This window comes from Bufo bufo, chromosome 2 (assembly GCF_905171765.1).
Source record: "Bufo bufo chromosome 2, aBufBuf1.1, whole genome shotgun sequence".
In the NCBI taxonomy this organism is placed as follows: Eukaryota; Metazoa; Chordata; class Amphibia; order Anura; family Bufonidae; genus Bufo; species Bufo bufo.
In genome coordinates this window covers 598,906,925-598,925,863 of record NC_053390.1, presented here as the reverse complement: position 1 = coordinate 598,925,863, position 18,939 = coordinate 598,906,925, and the positions used below count along the sequence as shown (strand labels likewise).

At 41.6% G+C, this 18,939-nt stretch overlaps 1 protein-coding gene across 5 annotated transcripts in view; it reads left to right on the top strand.

Annotated features, from left to right (window-relative positions):
* Positions 1–18,939, top strand: part of ALPK1 (alpha kinase 1) — a 172,850-nt gene that overhangs the window by 101,142 nt on the left and 52,769 nt on the right. For 4 of the 5 annotated variants that reach the window (XM_040418354.1, XM_040418355.1, XM_040418356.1 and 1 more), the window contains 3 exons: positions 3,298–3,496; positions 4,879–4,938; positions 8,280–8,366. In XM_040418354.1, the coding sequence (XP_040274288.1) occupies positions 3,298–3,496; positions 4,879–4,938; positions 8,280–8,366 (346 nt within the window). Of the gene's footprint in view, positions 1–3,297; positions 3,497–4,878; positions 4,939–8,279; positions 8,367–18,939 lie in introns of those variants that run through there. The other variant, XM_040418358.1, reaches the window with a different exon arrangement.

Below are 18,939 nucleotides of genomic sequence, written 5' to 3'. Positions count from 1 at the left end.
GGCCTGGTCTTTCAGGGTGTTTAAGCACTGGGGGCTGAGGTGGTTAAGCAGACTGTGATTGTCTATTGTTGTGACTTAGATGAAGATCAGATCACATTTTATGACCAATTTGTCAGAAATCCATATTATTTCAAAGGGTTCACATACTTTTTCTTGCAACTGTATAAATCTAGTGTACCCGTATGTGGCAGAGAGGCCAGCGTCTGAGTTTGACTGCTACCTCTGCACCTCTAGATAGATACTTCCCTGCATATATAGTCCATTTGCTGCTATACAGATTCCAATAGACCTGGATGTCATGACTCTATGGGAAAATACCAAAATACATGCAAAGTCCAATGCAGCATTCATAATTTTTTATGGAATTTAACAACGTAAAGAACATTCTTATGAAATTTGAGGCATACAGTAGAGGGAACATGCACCTCATGGATGCCCCTTTAGGCTGGGTTCAGACCTGAGCGTATTCGATATGCGCTGTTTACAGGCGTTTTTATCAGGCGTATTTTGGGGCGTTTTTGTATTTTGGAAATGCGCGTCGTACGCGCGTTCTTGCTATTGACCACAGAGGCGTACAATGAAAAACAGAGGTGTTACGCGCGACAATACACCCCAAAGAAGCTCCTGTACTTCTTGGAGTGTAGGGCGTTTTACAGCGCGTTCGTACGCGCTGTAAAACGCTCAGGTGAGAACCATGCCCATAGGGAAACATTGGTTTTTGCCTGTTGAGCGTTTTACAGCGCGTAGGAACGCACTGTAAAACGCTCAGGTGTGAACCCAGCCTTAGGGCTATGTACAAAGTGGAACTGTCATACAGCTTACTTAGACCCATTTAGCAGTGTGAAAATCTGGGTGTTCTATAGTTTTGTGTAGTGGTCTTCGTTCCAAAGTAATTGATATTCTACTCTTATAAGTCCCATTTGTGTTCTGCTTCTTAAACTACTACTCTGAGCAACGCTAGAGGACCTCATAAATGCACAGCAGATCAAATACATCTGGTAAGGTTACCAATGGAAATGCATTAGGGTTCTGTTCACAGAAATGGTTTCATGCATAGTGCTAACATATTCCGCAGCACTGTACAGAAATTGTCACAATGCTCCAGTACTCCAAGTTCCCACTGTTCCCAGTTTTCCTTTGTTAGATACACACACTAGTCGTTGATGACCTATCCTCATGATAGCTTCACACACTAAGCCAGCAGCACAAACCCCAAGCTTCCTCACAGTTCAATATCGTAAATGGGTGCAAGCAACATATACATAAAGTCCCAAAAGATTCCAGTGATCGGACATAAGAATACTTCAGGCTTTATTAAGATAATCCTTAAAAACCAACATTCAAGTAACATTTACAGAAAAAAGTGTTGTTTTCCCGTATTTGTCACATGAATGTCGAATTTAAGGATTATCTAAATAAAGCCTGAAGTGTTCTTATCTCCAGTTTCTTGAATCTTTTGGGACTTTAAGTGGGTTATTGTGCACTTCGCATTTCTGTGCCCCAGATCTCCTGATTGAGCTGGAATTTTTTGTGGAGTTGCAAGCAACATATACAGTAGTCCCAGTTCACAAGACGAAATCAGTATTCAAGTAGATATTGCAGCACTCCAAGAGTTACACAAAATCATCCATCTTTATTCCCATGGACATCGTCGATGTTTCAACTCCAACTGGCGCTTGAAAAAGACCGCTGATGTTCACAGGAATAACGGTGGATGATTTTGTGTAATTCTTGGAATGCTGCTATCCTTAGGACAGGTCATAATTATCAGATTGGTGGCAGTCTAACACCAAAACCCCTACTGATCAGCTGTTTTCACAAGCACTGGTGCCAGAACCATGCACAGCTCGATCGTATGTGTAGTGGCTCTAGCTTGTTACTGCCGCACAGCTCCCATTATGAAACATTGGATCCCATCGGAGTGCAATTTATTTAAAATGAGTCTTCACTCAAACAATAGCACCCACTGATATATTGTATAGAACATCTAATTGATGCTCTTATTTAAAGTATAACTGTAATTTTATTATTTTTTTTATTATTTAATATTATACTTTATTAAGAAATTATGTTGACTTTTATAAGAAAACTATTTAAAGTTTCCCATCAGAAATCCTCTAAATGAATGTCGCTAAGGAAATTCTATATTCAGCGTCTGTAATAATTGTAAGATGCAGAGGCAGGCGTCTCAGCCTGCCTCTCCTCTCCCTGCCTACACAAATGTGTATAACATATTTTACTATAAAACATTAATTTTACTTAAGGTCCTTTTACACCGATAATCAGGCCAATTATGAGGAATTACCGTTTGTAGAACAGCTTGTTGCCAATAATTGGCCTGTTTAATAACATATTTTCTGTCCAGGAACAATTATTTCCCAAGGACACAAGTGATTGTTCTATCAGTCATTTGTCCCCATACACCGTTGATCACCAATTATTGGGAAGTTTGGTTTATTTCCGATAATTGCCAGAGACATTGTTCCATGTAACAGGACCTTAAGTTTCCCTGCCTAATTGATCTTTTGCAAACACTGATCGCTGGCAGCTCTGTCTTACCAATGCATCCCTGGTTAGTTAGTGCCAGGCAGATAGTGGAGAGCGGCGCTGCCAGCAATCAGGGCTGCCATTAAGTGTACAGGAACAAAGGCAGAAGGCTTTATACCGCCTTACTGTTAGTACTGATTACTGACAGCCCTGCTCTTCTCTATCTACCCAGTGCTTACTAACTATCCAGGAAAGTGCCAGGCTGAGAGACAGGGGAGCAGAGCTGAAAACATATCTCATGTGGACCTCCTAAAATAGCCACACAGTGGTTCTCTATTTCTCTGGTTTCATCATATGACGCTTATTTATTTTATAATAAAGCGTTAGCTGTATACTTTGTGTACTAAGTGCTGATGGTTTTCAAGATCTCTGCATGCACTCATTGAATGTGTGCACCTTCCTTGTTTACTGCTAGTAGAGAAAAAGCAGTCTTGGTCATGTGATGATCAAACAGGCGCAGGGCTCATTGCAAGACATAAAAGCATAGCATTGATCTGCCTGCAACACACATCCATGAACTCGCCCACATGCAGTAGCCAGTGGTGCCACACACCATGTGGTCCTACCCTAAGGGGTAAGCATGCAGCTCAGACCCACCCACCCACTGGCCAAAGCAGTAAGATCTTCTTAATCGCATGCAGCAGCTGGTAAATGTGGTTTCACTTTTTGAAGTATCCGTTAATAAAAAAAAATTAAATCCCAGTGATATGATGAACATAGTTATTAAGAATAATTTTCTTTGCTTTATAGGTATTTTTGAAGTCTTGTATCCTGGTCCATGACAGTTGTACAGCAGCTGCCATTGTATTTTTGATTGACCGATTTCTATACTGGGCAGATGCATCCAGAAGACTGCTCTCTGTTGCCAAAGCTTTGCATAAAATTTGGCCCTCCGCTCCAATAGCTCCACAGGTGGTTATTCGGCAAGCTCGTATCTCGGTAAATTCAGGTGACGTATCTCTTTGAGTTGATCTTTCTCTGTTTTCTCAGCTTAGTCCCAATTAGGAGCTACTTGACTTTCAAGAGGACACTCTGTGCCATTATAGGGATGACATTCCTCTGAACCCCGTGGCATCTTTTGAAACCTAGAGCCAGCCTTCCTTTTCTCCAACAAAGGAACCAGGATAAGAGTTTCTGAGCCAAAAGAGGTAGAGGGATTTGTGAAAGGGTGTGGAAAATACTAATTGGGGCTTTTGTTCCCTAACAAATATTCCCTGCTGGTTTCAAACAGGGGTATCTGAGCTGCCTTACTTCTGATCAAGCCTCTATAACACCAAACACAGAGTTTGGTCCTATATTCTTTTCAGTAGGACCACTTGACTAAACAAACAATACAATCAACAAAGCACAGGTTCCTTCTTGTGCATCAGGTAATTGTCACCCAAAAGATCACCACCAATGGCCCTTCAGTCATGGACATACATATTCAGCTCAGCCATATGCGCATAATAATGTTTATGGAAGTGAGCGGATTAATGGCTGGTAGATGTAACCAATTCTGCCTATTATAGATATCATCTTATTTAAAGGGGTTGTACCACGAAAAATATTCAGCAATTTTCAGCACCTGGATCTGAATATGTTTGTAATTTCTTGTAATTAAAAATGTAGTCTAGCCATTGAGTTATTCAATAAAAATGTATCTGTATAGCGCCACCCACAGTTTGTTATTTTTCTTATTTCTCTGTTTACCTCACTGAGGTGGATAAACATGCTCAGTTCCATCCTTCAACTGCCTCCTGAGCTCTGATAGGAGAGAGCTGCAGCAGAAAGGACACATCCCTGAGCTGCAGCAGAAAGGACACATCCCTGAGCTGCAGCAGAAAGGACACGTCCCAAGCTGCTATCTCTTTCTCTGTGTGTATATATATATATATATATATATCTAGCAGAGCAATTTGAGCAATAAATGGGGAGATCTCTGGATCCATGTGAGGTACAGGGCTGGTTCTAGCTTTGTTAGAAATAGATTGTCATGTACTAGCTATGTCTGTGATGGCTAACCTCCGGCACTCCAGCTGTGGTAAAACTATGACTCCCAAAATGTACACTTGCTTGGCTGTTCTCAGAACTCCATAGAAATTAATGGAGCATGCTGGGAGTCGTAGTTTTACCACTGTACTATGTGATGTCTGTAGTGTCATCCTGTGGTGTTTGGGAGTCTATCAAAGAGCGTTCTTACATGTGATGAAGATGGCACAGATTTGTAAGGTGATGTTTTCTCTCCCATGTAAAAACAAGTTTAATGTGTATATAGGAAACTAAGATTTTAAATTTACATTATCATGAAATAGTTGTTGTGATTAACAAGATTAATATTTACTTCTACAGGGAAACTTTTGAAAGCGGAATATATATTAAGCAGTTTGATAAGCAACAATGGAGCAACAGGTAAGTGGATCACAACAAGCTGTTGATCAACATCTATTTCTCTTGAATGGTCAGAGGGGGTAAGTGAGACAAGTCTGGCAGCAACTAAAGAATCAGCATGTGCTGTTGGGAAGTGTCTGGAGGCCTCCATACATATTTGATAGGAGGCCAGTCCTGTCAAAGTTGACAAGTTCAGCCAACGTTAATCTAAGGCAGGCATGGACAACCTGAGGCTCACCAGCTGTTGTAAAACTACAACTCCCACCATGCCCTGGTGTTGGCTGATAGCTGTAGGCAGTCTGGGCATGCTGGGAGTTGTAGTTTTGCAACAGCTGGGGAGCCTCAGGTTGGCCATCCCTGATCTAAGGTGTATGGCCAACTTACTAGCTGTTGTCTGTTGAACATAAAAGAGCAAGAGTACCTTCGGCTCTGTCACCAGGATCAGCCCTATTAAACCAGACACACTGGCTGGTAGGGCTCACCATGCTGATTAAAACTATACTTTTTTTTGTGTGTGTATGATAAACAGCTACAGAGAAATCAGAATTTGTATTCATATGCAAATGAGAATTTAAAGCACCAGGAGGCGGGCTTGAATCCTTTGAGCACTGCTTTGTAACACCCCCTGTACTCTGCACACGCCCCCTCCCGTTGATTCTCAGGGCTAGACATCAGGCTGAGAGCAGAGTCCTAGCATCTACATATCATATACTCTATGTACTATAGCTTCACCACACTGAGATCTTGCTCAAAAAGCTAATCTACATATTACTGCTTTATTTACAGACACAATATATGAATATACAGACACCAGTGATCTGTATTAGCTTATAAGCATGGCAAAAACCTGCATGATTATGTGGTAATGCTATAGGTTAGTGGCTAAGTGATTGGTTTCGTATGTAGAGATCCCAGGTTTGAATCTTGGGAGAGACGTAAAAATTTCTCATTTGCATATGAATAAAAACGCAGATTTCTCTGCAGCTATTTATCATATAAAAGAAAGGTATACTTTTCATCAGCATTATGAGCCCTACCAGCCAGTATGTCTGGTTTAATAGAGTTGATCCTGGTGACCGAGCCGCTTTAATCTTTGATGATTAATCACAAATTGGCATTATTATGTTTTAATTGTAATTCAAAAAGGACTCTAACCAACATTCCAAAATTAAACTTTTTTTGTTATTTATATATATATATATATATATATATATATATATACTGTCAAAGAGAGGGCCTCAAATCATGAAAAAGGATACAGTGCAATCAATAGGGTTAGGCTACTTTCACACTCGCGTTTGGTGCGGATCTGCACAAACGCATCAGTTCAGATAATACAACTGTCTGCATCCATTCAGAATGGATCCGTTTGCATTATCTTTAACATAGCCAAAATTGTGCCATATTGTGTCAGTGAAAACGGATCCATCCCCATTGACTTACATTGTGTGTCAGGACGGATCCGTTTGGCTCAGTTTCGTCAGACGGACACCAAAACGCTGCAGGCAGAGTCTTGGTGTCCGCCTCCAAAGCGGAATGGAGGCAAACTGATGCATTCTGAGCGGATCCTTTTCCATTCAGAATGCATTAGGGGAAAACTGATCAGTTTTGGACCACTTGTGAGAGCCCTGAACGGATCTCACAAACGGAAACCAAAACGCCAGTGTGAAAGTAGCCTAACAAAGAAATCACCACACAGTGCCTACAAATGCAGTCCGAGTATACAAAAAGTAATTCTCCATATATCCGCATGATTTCTCAAAGAATCATGTCTACTTGGAGACTCAATGAGTTTTGTCAGGGTTGCCAACCATCCAGGAGTTCCTGGACTTACTAGAAAAGTAGGGGAGATTTTTCCTTCATCCGGTATAAAACAATTCATGTGTCACCATGTAACCAAATCACTCTGGTTTCATTACATCCTGTATGTAGCAAATCCTGTTGTATCCAACCAAACCCATGATGCACTTCTCCTTTTCCTATCACAGCTCCAGCACCGTCCCTAACAGTGTCCAGATAGTTTATAGCTCCTCCCACCTAGCTAGTTACATAGACAATCCCCATCACTGTCCCTGCATGTTCATAACATCCCAGAAAATAAAGAGCTGCATGGACATGGTCATGTGACCACAGCTCAGAATGGAAGATAGGAGCAATAAAGGTAAAAGAAATACATAACAAAATTACAGCTATCTTTATAAATAATTATACTAAAGGATGTTGATGAAAACTGGAAAACCCCTTTAAGCAAGTTATTTTGGGTTGGCCCATCTCAGACATTGATAGCATATCGCTAGGACTTCTGGGACCCGTTCCTATCACCAGAATGGGGTCTCCGAAGTGAAGGAGAGCACACTGTACATGCTCTCCATTCACGTCTGTGGGAATTCCCAAAGTAGCCGAGCAAAAGTTCCTTAGAGAGGAACAGAGGGTTGCCGTGCCAGAGGAAAGATGCTTTAAATGGTCCTACCACCCCTAGAGGACTTTAATAACGAAAAGCTCATCCTGCTGCTAATAAATTAAAAGTTCTTAAGAAAAAGGGTAGTTAGCAAGCTCCAAATCAGTTATAGTATTATGAAAAATATGCAAACTTGGAAGGAGACATGATGGGATTTTTTTAAGTCTAAAGTGCATATCTACACCACTACTTTCCTAAAGTAAGATTGCAACAATTTTTGTAACGTTTTAAAAAATCGCAATTGATAAAGCTGCTTCAGTCAGTTTGACAGGCTAAACAGGCCTGCTTTCCCACTCACTTTGCAAAGCTGGAATGAATGGTGTTTAAAATACAAAATGAGTAATTTATCAAGCTGAAATACGACTAAGTTAGGCATATTTCAGGCACAGATGCGGCGCAACAGTTAGATGCGCCACAATCTGCGACTTCTTCCCACTCACGCCAGGTCTAAAAAAGTGGGCGGGGAAGGGGACAGGCTGGCAGGACCATCTCAGTTACCATTCTCTACGCCTGTTTCAGATCTAAATGTAAGACAGCTCGGAAGCTGTCTTACATTTAGATAGAAGCGGCGCTGGATACGTCAAAGTTATGAAGGGGCCTGCGCCTCTTCAAAACTTCAGCGATCCACCGCCGCCAATGGGGCTTTATTAAGACTGGCGTCCAAAATGCTAGTCTTAATAAATGTGCCCCAAAATGTTGCACATTTTGCACAAACAAGCCCCAAAAATCACAAAGCAACTTTTTGACGCCAGAATTCTGGGCTGCAGGGCTTTTTAAATTCCCCCCGTTATTTTTTTCAGCTTATACATTTATGGAGGCTACTGTAGTCTAAAAATGTGTAACTCTTGTTAATGGTTAATTGCTTACCTCATATTTTGCTTCTAATTTTACCTTCAATATACAGGAACCTGGAATTATTCTGAAGAGAGTGATAGACATCTGGTTCAGTCTGTTTGTATACAGATACGAGGACAAATCCTGCAGAAATTAGGTGAAGAATTTTCAATATCAATAAATTATAAATTGATATATAATAGCATGCTTCTTGTTTAACTACATACATTTTAAAGCTGCACTCTGACTACCTAAATTCTATTTTTTGTTTTTGCCTAATTTGCATTTACTTACATGCATTTATTCATCAAGGTAGAAAACGCTTTAAGATTTATTCCAAAATCTTGATTAAAATCTGTTTTAGTTCACAAAATATGAAATATTATTATACAGGTGAAATTGAATATTGTGCAAAAATTCTTTTATTTCAGTAATGCAACTTAAAAGGAATTGCATTAATGCAACTTAAAATTAGAATTTTGTGAAAAGGTTCAATATTCTAGGCTCAAAGTGTCACACTCTAGTCAGCTAATTAATCCATACCCCCTGAGCAAAGGGGACCTGAGATTGTGACTTTGGGGTTTCATAAGCTGTAAGCCATAATCATCCGAATTATAACAAATAAAGGCCTGAAATATCTCGCTTTGCATGTAATAAGTCTATCTCATATATTAGTTTTACCTTTTAAGTTGCATTACTGAAATAAATGAACTTTGCGCGATATTAATTTTTTTTTCGAGTTTCCCCTGTATGTGTTTTCAATCCTTGGGTTCTTTTCACAGCATATGTCAACATGGGAGGGAGAATCCATTTAAGATCACATTGGACCAATCCACAAACTGCATACCTTAAAGTGATGCAAACATATAAATGCAAAATGTAAAGTGCATGATAAGATAATGAATACATGTGTAAAGGCTATATTACAGTGGCCGATACTTTGGACGATAATCCCTAACGAGTGTTCGTATGAACGCTTGTTAGCGATCATCTTGCAATGTAATACTGCCGCTGATTGCCCGATGAACGAGTAAAGCATGCTTAAAAATCTGTGCTCGCCAGCAGCAAATCGTGCTGTCTAATAGTGATCTGCCGCTGGCAAACTACTAGACAGTATGGGGACGAGCGATGGCATAGTGATCGCCCCTCCCCATGCTGTGAAGGAGATCACTGCATGTATTTACAGCGATCTCCTCCGTTGGATAGCAAGCGATTTCCAGGAGGGAACGCTTCCCTCCCTACTGTCGATTGCTGATCTGCCTGTCTAATACAGGCTTCAGAACAGTAACTGCACAAACCTACAGTATGCATGTTGATAGAAGGATTGTGTTTCTACTCCAATCTCAGCTTCTTCTCAGGTAAATTATGAAGTAAAAATAAATTTTATCTGCCACCCACCAAAAAGGTATGGAAGAGATAAGTTATAGTGAATTTATAATTATCTGTAACGCAGGAGGAGCAGTGATTGTTTTAAGATGTAAATTTATTCATCAGACAGGGCCTTAGCAACTAGTCCACATATCATACAATAGATAGAAATTCTACAAGTCTTTTTAAAATGGTCAAAACCACTGTAAGACCCTGGTGCCTAGATAGGGCTATAGTACAAACTATTTTTTTTATAACAATTGTATAGAACATTTATAACAAATGGCATAAAAGGAATGTGCCATCAGAAAATTACTTAATAATAATAATAATAATAAAATGTACTTATATAGCGCCACCATATTCCGCGGCGATTTACAAATTCATAGGGTTCATGTACAAAACAAAAGTAACTGGCTAATATGCAACTAAAACACTAGGAGTCAGGGCCCTGCTCCCAAGAGCTTACAATCTATGAGGACGTATTGTTTAAATCACATTTTTATCCTTAACATATTTTTAAATCATTTTTGATTATGTTATTTTTAGTTTGTTTTTTTTCATTAATGAGCAACAAGGGACGATTTAGCGAGGCAGTTACGCTCAGTGGGGCAGATTTGTCCAGGGGTGGACTGGGAACTTAAAGTGGCCCTGGAAAAAAACTAAAGTGGCCCATGTTGTAGGCAGTTTCAATTTGACAGAAGGCAGGGAAACACAAGTAGGCAGGGATAACAGAAGGTAAAGCAATACCATAGTGCAACACAAGATACTGCACCTGCAGAACCAAATACCACAGTGCAGCCCAACATACCGCCCCTGCAGAACCAAATACCACAGTGCACCCCAAGATACCACCCCTGCAGAACAAAATACCACAGTGCAGCACAAGATACCGACCCTGCAGAACCAAATAGCATAGTGCAGCCCAACATACCGCCCCTGCAGAACCAAATAGCACAGTGCAGCACAAGATACCACCGCTGCAGAACAAAATACCACAGTGCAACACAAGATACCGACCCTGCAGACCCAAATAGCACAGTGCAGCACAAGATACCACCCCTGCAGAACCAAATAGCACAGTGCAGCACAAGATACCACCCCTGCAGAACCAAATAGCACAGTGCAGCACAAGATACCACCCCTGCAGAACCAAATAGCACAGTGCAGCACAAGATACAACCCCTGCAGAACAAAATACCACAGTGCAGCACAAGATACCGACCCTGCAGAACAAAATAGCACAGTGCAGCACAAGATACCACCCCTGCAGAACCAAATAGCACAGTGCAGCACAAGATACCACCCCTGCAGAACCAAATAGCACAGTGCAGCACAAGATACAACCCCTGCAGAACCAAATACCACAGTGCAGCACAAAATGCTGCCTCAGCAGAATCAGATTGCAGCACATAATACTGCTTCCTTCATCGCAGTATTTAATTTTGCATTGTACTCATTATGAGTTAAAATAATTTTTTTAATTGGTCTTTATTAAAAATATGGAGTCCTTTTTTTCTGTACAGAGCGGAGATGCTCAAGTACACCCTTTTGATTTTCTGTCTTTTCCGTCAGACCAGGAGCAGACGGACTCCTTATCTCTGCTCTGTGACATTATAAACAGTCATTATATAAGTTCTTACCTTACTAATAAGAATGTGGCTTAGGCTACTTTCACACCTGCGTTCGGGTGTCCGCTCGTGAGCTCCGTTTGAAGGGGCTCACAAGCGGCCCCGAACGCAACCGTTCAGCCCTAATGCATTCTCAGTGGACGCGGATCCGCTGAGAATGCATCAGTCTGCCAGCGTTCAGCCTCCGCTCCGCTCAGCGAGCGGACACCTGAACGCTGCTTGCAGCGTTCGGGTGTCCGCCTGGCCGTGCGGAGGCAAGCGGATCCGTCCAGACTTACAATGGAAGTCAATGGGGACGGATCCGCTTGAAGATGACACCATATGGCTCAATCTTCAAACGGATCCGTCCCCCATTGACTTTCAATGTAAAGTCTGGACGGATCCGTTCAGGCTACTTTCAGACTTAGTTTCTTTTCAAACTATAATGCAGACGGATCCGTTCTGAACGGATACAAACGTCTGCATTATAGGAGCGGATCCGTCTGAGCAGACATCAGACGGACCCGCTCTGAACGCTAGTGTGAAATTAGCCTTAAATAAGTGTTTATGACCTCTCATTAATTTAGAGATAAGGCTTATTACATGACCGCACAAAGTGAAAGTTAAAGTACCAATCACACAGCTAGAAAAACAGTTAACCCTTTGTGGCAGAACGTCTGAATATTGTTAATAAAGGCCAATTGAAAAAAAGATTTTCAGCCAAAAGTAAATAAAATGCAATCATAAAAAAAAATTGCCTCCAAAGGTGTACAGTAGGGATGAACGAATTTCATGTTATGAAATTTGTTTGCGCTTCATTTGGTGGTAAAAGCAGAATTGCGTTATGGATTCCGTTACCACGGACCATAACGCAATTCTATGACGGAATGTATAACGGAATGCCTTTAGAGGCATTCCGTTATTCATTCCATCATAATAGAAGTCTATAACTTCCGTTTCCGTTATGCAGGAGAGGACTCCCCTGCATAACGGAAACGGAAGTTATAGACTTCTATTATGATGGAATGAATAACGGAATGCCTCTAAAGACATTCCGTTATGCTTTCTGTCATAGAATTGCGTTTGGTCCATGGTAATGCAATTCTGCTTTTTCCACCAAACGAAGGGCAAACAAATTTCAAAATATGAAATTCGCTCATCTCTAGTGTACAGCCTTTAACTGTATCACCATCCTGAGAATGGCAATACAGTTGAATTCAGCAGGGTACATGCGGCCGTTGGCCAGGTGCTTAACCCCTTAAGGACTCAGCCCTATTTCACCTCAAGGACTTGGCCATTTTTTGCAAATCTGACCAGTGTCACTTTAAGTGCTGATAACTTTAAAACGCTTTGACTTATCCAGACGATTCTGAGAATGTTTTTTTGTCACATAGTGTACTTCATGACACTGGTAAAATGAAGTAAAAAAAAATCATTTTTATTTATAAAAAAAATACCAAATTTACCCAAAATTTGTAAAAAATTGCAAATTTCCAAGTTTCAATTTCTCTACTTCTATAATACATAGTAATACCTCCAAAAATAGTTATTACTTTACATTCCCCATATATCTACTTCATGTTTGGATCATTTTGGGAATGATATTTTATTTTTTGGGGATGTTACAAGGCTTAGAAGTTTAGAAGCAAATCTTGAAATTTTTCAAAAATTTTCAAAAACCAAATATTTAGGGACCAGTTCAGGTCTGAAGTCACTTTGCGAGGCTTACATAATAGAAACCACCCAAAAATGACCCCATTCTATAAACTACACCCCTCAAGGTATTCAAAACTGATTTTACAAACTTTGTTAACCCTTTAGGTGTTCCACAAGAGTTAATGGCAAATGGTGTTAAAATTTTAGAATTTAGATTTTTGGGCAAATTTTCCATTTTAATCAATTTTTTCCAGTAACAAAGCAAGGGTTAACAGCCAAACAAAATGCTATATTTGTTGCCCCGATTCTGTAGTTTGCAGAAACACCCCATATGTGGCCGTAAACTACTGTACGGGCACACAGTAGGGCGTAGAGGGAAAGGTGCGCCGTATGGTTTTTAGAAGGCAGATTTTGCTGGACTGTTTTTTTTTACACCATGTCCCATTTGAAGCCCCCCTGATGCACCCCTTGAGTAGAAACTCCATAAAAGTGACCCCATCTAAGAAACTACATCCCTCAAGGTATTCAAAACTGATTTTACAAACTTTGTTAACCCTTTAGGTGTTGCACAAGATTTTATAGAAAATAGAGATACAATTTCAAAATTTCACATTTTTGGCAGATTTTCCATTTTAATATTTTTTTTCCAGTTACAAAGCAAGGGTTAACAGCCAAACAAAACTCATTATTTATGGCCCTGAATCTGTAGTTTACAGAAACACCCCATATTTGGTCGTAAACTGCTGTACGGGCACACGGCAGGGCGCAGAAGGAAAGGAATGCCGTACGGCTTTTGGAAGGCAGATTTTGCTGGATTGTTTTTTTTGACACCATGTCCCATTTGAAGCCCCCCTGATGCACCCCTAGAGTAGAAACTCCAAAAAAGTGACCCCATTTTAGAAACTACGGGATAGGGTGGCAGTTTTGTTGGTACTAGTTTAGGGTACATATGATTTTTGGTTGCTCTATATTACACTTTTTGTGAGGCAAGATAACAAGAAATAGCTTTTTTGGCACCGTTTTTTTTTTTTTTGTTATTTACAACATTCTGACAGGTTAAGATCATGTGGTATTTTTATAGAGCAGGTTGTCACGTACGCGGCGATACCTACAGGGGTGTGGAATTCCTATCGCCCGACGCCCGGGACATGCAGTTCCGGGCGCCGGGCAAGTAGTTTGAACAGTTGTTTAGCCCTGTGCGGGCAAGTAGCAGGGACATGTCGGTTGGGCAGTAATAGGAGCGGTCATATGCTAGCCGCGAGCTGACCGCTCCTACATCTATGTCAGCCTGCATCGTGCATATGAGTACCGTACATATCACTTCCTGCAGGCGGCCCCCGCTCCTCCCAGCTCCTGTATCGAAGTCTCCGCCCACCTACCAGCACAGGAGCGCACAGTAAGTCAGCACACCGTCTCCAGAGACTGAGTAATTGCAGGCCAAGATGGGAGAAGAGGAGTGAGAGACCCTACGGCCCCCTGCAGATGAGCGTTCCTCCCGGAGCCTGTCCACATCGCAGCTCCCGGCCTGACCTGCAAGCGCTGACTGGGGTCACATAGCATTATACTGATTTATGATGCTATGTAACCCTTACAGTTCTGGAATGTGTTGGATAACACTGACAGCATTATGTCAGTGTTATCCAATACATTCCAGAACTGTAAGGGTTACATAGCATCATAAATCAGTATAATGCTATGTGACCCCAGTCAGCGCTTGCAGGTCAGGCCGGGAGCTGCGATGTGGACAGGCTCCGGGAGGAACGCTCATCTGCAGGGGTGTCAGAAATAAAGGTTGTGCTGTCTGTCTTCTGAGGCTCTGGCCCTGCCTGCAATCTGCACTGCACGTGGCACTTGATAAACTATAATGTCTCCCTGTTGCCCCCATACAGTATAATGTCTCCTTGTGGCCCCCATACAGTATAACGTCTCCTTGTGGCCCCCATACAGTATAACGTCTCCCTCTTGCCCCCATACAGTATAACGTCACCGAGCGGCTGCCCCCGCACAGTATAGCGTCACCCTGTGGCCCCTGCCCCCATACAGTATAACGTCACCCTGTGGCCCCCGCCCCCATACAATATAACGTCTCCCTGTGGCCCCCACCCCCATACAGTATAACATCTCCCTGTGGCCCCCGCCCCCATACAGCATAACGTCTCCTTGTGGCCCCCGCCCCATACAGCATGACATCTCCTTGTGGCCCTGCCCCCATACAGCATAACGTCTCCTTGTGGCCCCCGCCCCCATACAGCATAACGTCTCCTTGTGGCCCTGCCCCCATACAGCATAACGTCTCCTTGTGGCCCCCGCCCCATACAGCATAACATCTCCTTGTGGCCCCCGCCCCATACAGTATAACATCGCCTTGTGGCCCCCGCCCCCATACAGTATAACGTTAGTATAAGTTCAGGACAACTAGATGGTCATGAGGGACAAGTAGATTGAGCCCCCCCTTTAGTCCTTCGACAAGTATTTTTTTTTTTTATTTCCACACCCCTGACCTAATATGTATACTTTTTCTTTATTTATGTAAGTTTTACACGATGATTTAATTTTTGAAACAAAAAAAATTATGTTTTAGTGTTTCCATAGTCTAAGAGTCATAGTTTTTTCAGTTTTTGGGCGATTATCTTGGGTAGGGTATGATTTTTGCGGGATGAGATGACGGTTTGATTGGTACTATTTTGGCGTACATGCAACTTTTTTGATCACTTTTATTACCTTTTTTGGGAAGTAAGGTGGGCAAAATTTCAATTTTCTCATAGTTTTTATTTTTATGGCGTTTACCGTGCGGGGAAAGTAACATGACCGTTTTATATATCAGGTCGTTATGGACGCGGCAATACCTAATATGTGTAGTGTATTTTATTTTTTTTATTTTTATTCAGTGATAAATGTATAGTGTATAGTGTATTGTACTGTATTTTACTTACACTTTGACTGAACAGATCTATGCCTTTAGCACAGATCTGTTCAGCACCATGGACAGCAGGATGCCTGAGAAGGCGTCCTGTTGCCATGGGAACCTTCCCCGTCTGCTCGGTTGTGGCCACAACTGAGCAGACGGGGAAGAATAAGGAGGTGGGCTCCCTCCCTCTGTCACCCCATCCTGTCTGGGGGCTGCAAAGGCACAGCAGCCCCCCGATGGGAGAGGGAGGGAGCTCCCTGACCCTGACTGTTAACCTTTTCTATACAGCGGTCCGTACGGACCGCGGTATGGAAAGGGTTAAACGGCTGACATCTGCACAGATGTCCGCCGTTTATACCAGAGTGTCAGCAATGTGCTTACACTCTGGTATAACCACTGGCCACCAATGAATTTTCAAGAGGAGGCGGGCGGGGGATTGCGATCCCGCCTGCCGCAACACCCGCCTCCCGCACCGCCTGCAACCTCCCCTCTGCACCACCCGCCAACATAAAATCATTCAGGGGTGCAGGGGGGGTGAAAAATCTACATTTTGGGCATTTTAAAGTTTCTGATCCCCGCGGTCAGGGACCGCGGGGATCAGAAACTGCAGAAAGCGCAGCAAACCGCAGGTCTGAATTGACCTGCGGTTTGTGGCGATCGCCGATACGGGGGGTCACATGTTTCCCCCTGGCGTTGTGACAGGATGCCGGCTGAATGATTTCAGCCGGCATCCTGTTCGGATTAACCCCTGCGGCGCCGCAATCGCGATTTAAACTTAGGACGTACCGGTACGCCCTGAGTCCTTAAGGATTCGGGAAATAGGGCGTACCGGTACGCCCTAAGTCCTTAACCCCTTAAGGACACAGCCTTATTTCACCTTAAGGACCAGGTCATTTTTTGAAAATCTGACCAGTGTCACTTTAAGTGCTCATAACTTTAAAACGCTTTGACTTACCCAGGCCGTTCTGAGATTGTTTTTTCGTCACATATTGTACTTCATGACACTGCTAAAATTGGGTCAAAAAAGTTAATTTTTTTGCATAAAAAAATACAATTTTTACCCAAAAATTTGAAAAATTAGCAAATTTCAAAGTTTCAGTTTCTCTACTTCTGTAATACATAGTAATACCCCCAAAAATTGTGATGACTTTACATTCCCTATATGTCTACTTCATGTTTGTAGCATTTTGGGAATGATATTTTATTTTTTGGGGATGTTACAAAGCTTAGAAGTTTAGAAGCAAATTTTGAAATTTTTCAGAAATCTTCAAAATCCCACTTTTTATGGACCAGTTCAGGTTTGAAGTCATATTGTGAGGCTTAGATTATAGAGACCTCCCAAAAATGATCCCATTCTAGAAACTACACCCCTCAAGGTATTCAAAACTGTTTTTTCAAACTTTATTAACCCTTAAAGGAGGGGAACACCATATGGGTTTTGGAAGGCAGATTTGGCAGGACTGGTCTTGTTTATACCATGTCCCATTTGAAGCCCCCTGTTGCACCCCTAGAATAGAAATTTCAAAAAAGTGACTCCATCTAAGAAAGTACACCCCTCAAGGTATTCAAAACTGGGTTTACAAACTTTGTTAACCCTTTAGGTGTTCCACAAGAGTTAATGGCAGATGGAGAAACAATTTTGAAATTTCTATTTTTTGGAAAATTTTCCAATATAATCAATTTTTTCCAGGAGTAAAACAAGGGTTAACTGCCAAACAACACTCAAAATGGGTTGCCCTGATTCTGTAGTTTGCAAAAACACCCCATATGTGGTCGTAAACTACTGTTTGGCCGAACGGTAGCACATAGAAGGAGGGGAACACCATATGGGTTTTGGAAGGCAGATTTGGCAGGACTGGTTTTGTTTATACCATGTCCCATTTGAAGCCCCCTGTTGCACCCCTAGAATAGAAATTTCAAAAAAGTGACTCCATTTAAGAAAGTACACCCCTCAAGGTATTCAAAACTGGGTTTACAAACTTTGTTAACCTTTTAGGTGTTCCACAAGAGTTAATGGCAGATGGAGAAACAATTTTGAAATTTCTATTTTTTGGAAAATTTTCCAATATAATCAATTTTTTCCAGGAGTAAAACAAGGGTTAACTGCCAAACAACACTCAAAATGGGTTGCCCTGATTCTGTACTTTGCAAAAACACCCCATATGTGGTCGTAAACTACTGTTTGGCCGAACGGTAGCACATAGAAGGAGGGGAGGTTTTGTTTATACCATGTCCCATTTGAAGCCCCCTGTTGCACCCCTAGAATAGAAATTTCAAAAAAGTGACTCCATCTAAGAAAGTACACCCCTGAAGGTATTCAAAACTGGGTTTACAAACTTTGTTAACCCTTTAGGTGTTCCACAAGAGTTAATGGCAGATGGAGAAACAATTTTGAAATTTCTATTTTTTGGAAAATTTTCCAATATAATCTATTTTTTCCAGGAGTAAAACAAGGGTTAACAGCCAAACAAAACTCAAAATGGGTTGCCCTGATTCTGTAGTTCGCAGAAACACCCCAAATGTGGTCGTAAACTACTATTTGGCTAAACGGCAGGACATAGAAGAAGGGGAACGCCATACGGTTTTTGGAAGGCAGATTTTGCTGGACTGGTTTATTTACACCATGTACCCTTTCAAGCCCCCTGATGCACCCCTAGAGTAGAAACTCCATAAAAGTGACCCCATCTAGGAAACTACGGGATAAGGTGGTTGTTGTTTTGGGACTATTTTAGGGGTAAATATGATTTTTGGTTGCTCTATATTACACTTTTTTGAGGCAAGGTAACAAAAAAATAAAATTCTAAAATTTTCTACATTCGCTATTTCGTTTTGTGGAACACCTAAAGGGTTAACAAAGTTTGTAAAGTAACTTTTGAATACCTTGAGGGGTGTAGTTTCTTAGATGGGGTCACTTTTTTGGAGTTTCTAAGTCTAGGCTACATCAGGGGGGGCTTCTAATGGGACATGGTGTCAAAAAAAAAAACTGTCCATCAAAATCTGCCTTCCATAAACCATATGGAGTTCCCTTCGTTCTATGCCCTGCCGTGCGGCTATATAGCCATTTACGACCATATATGGGGTGTTTCTGCAAACTACAGAATCAGGGCCATAAATATTGAGTTTTTTTGGCTGTTAACCCTTGCTTTATTACTGGAAAAAAAGGATTCAAATGGAAATTTTGCCCAAAA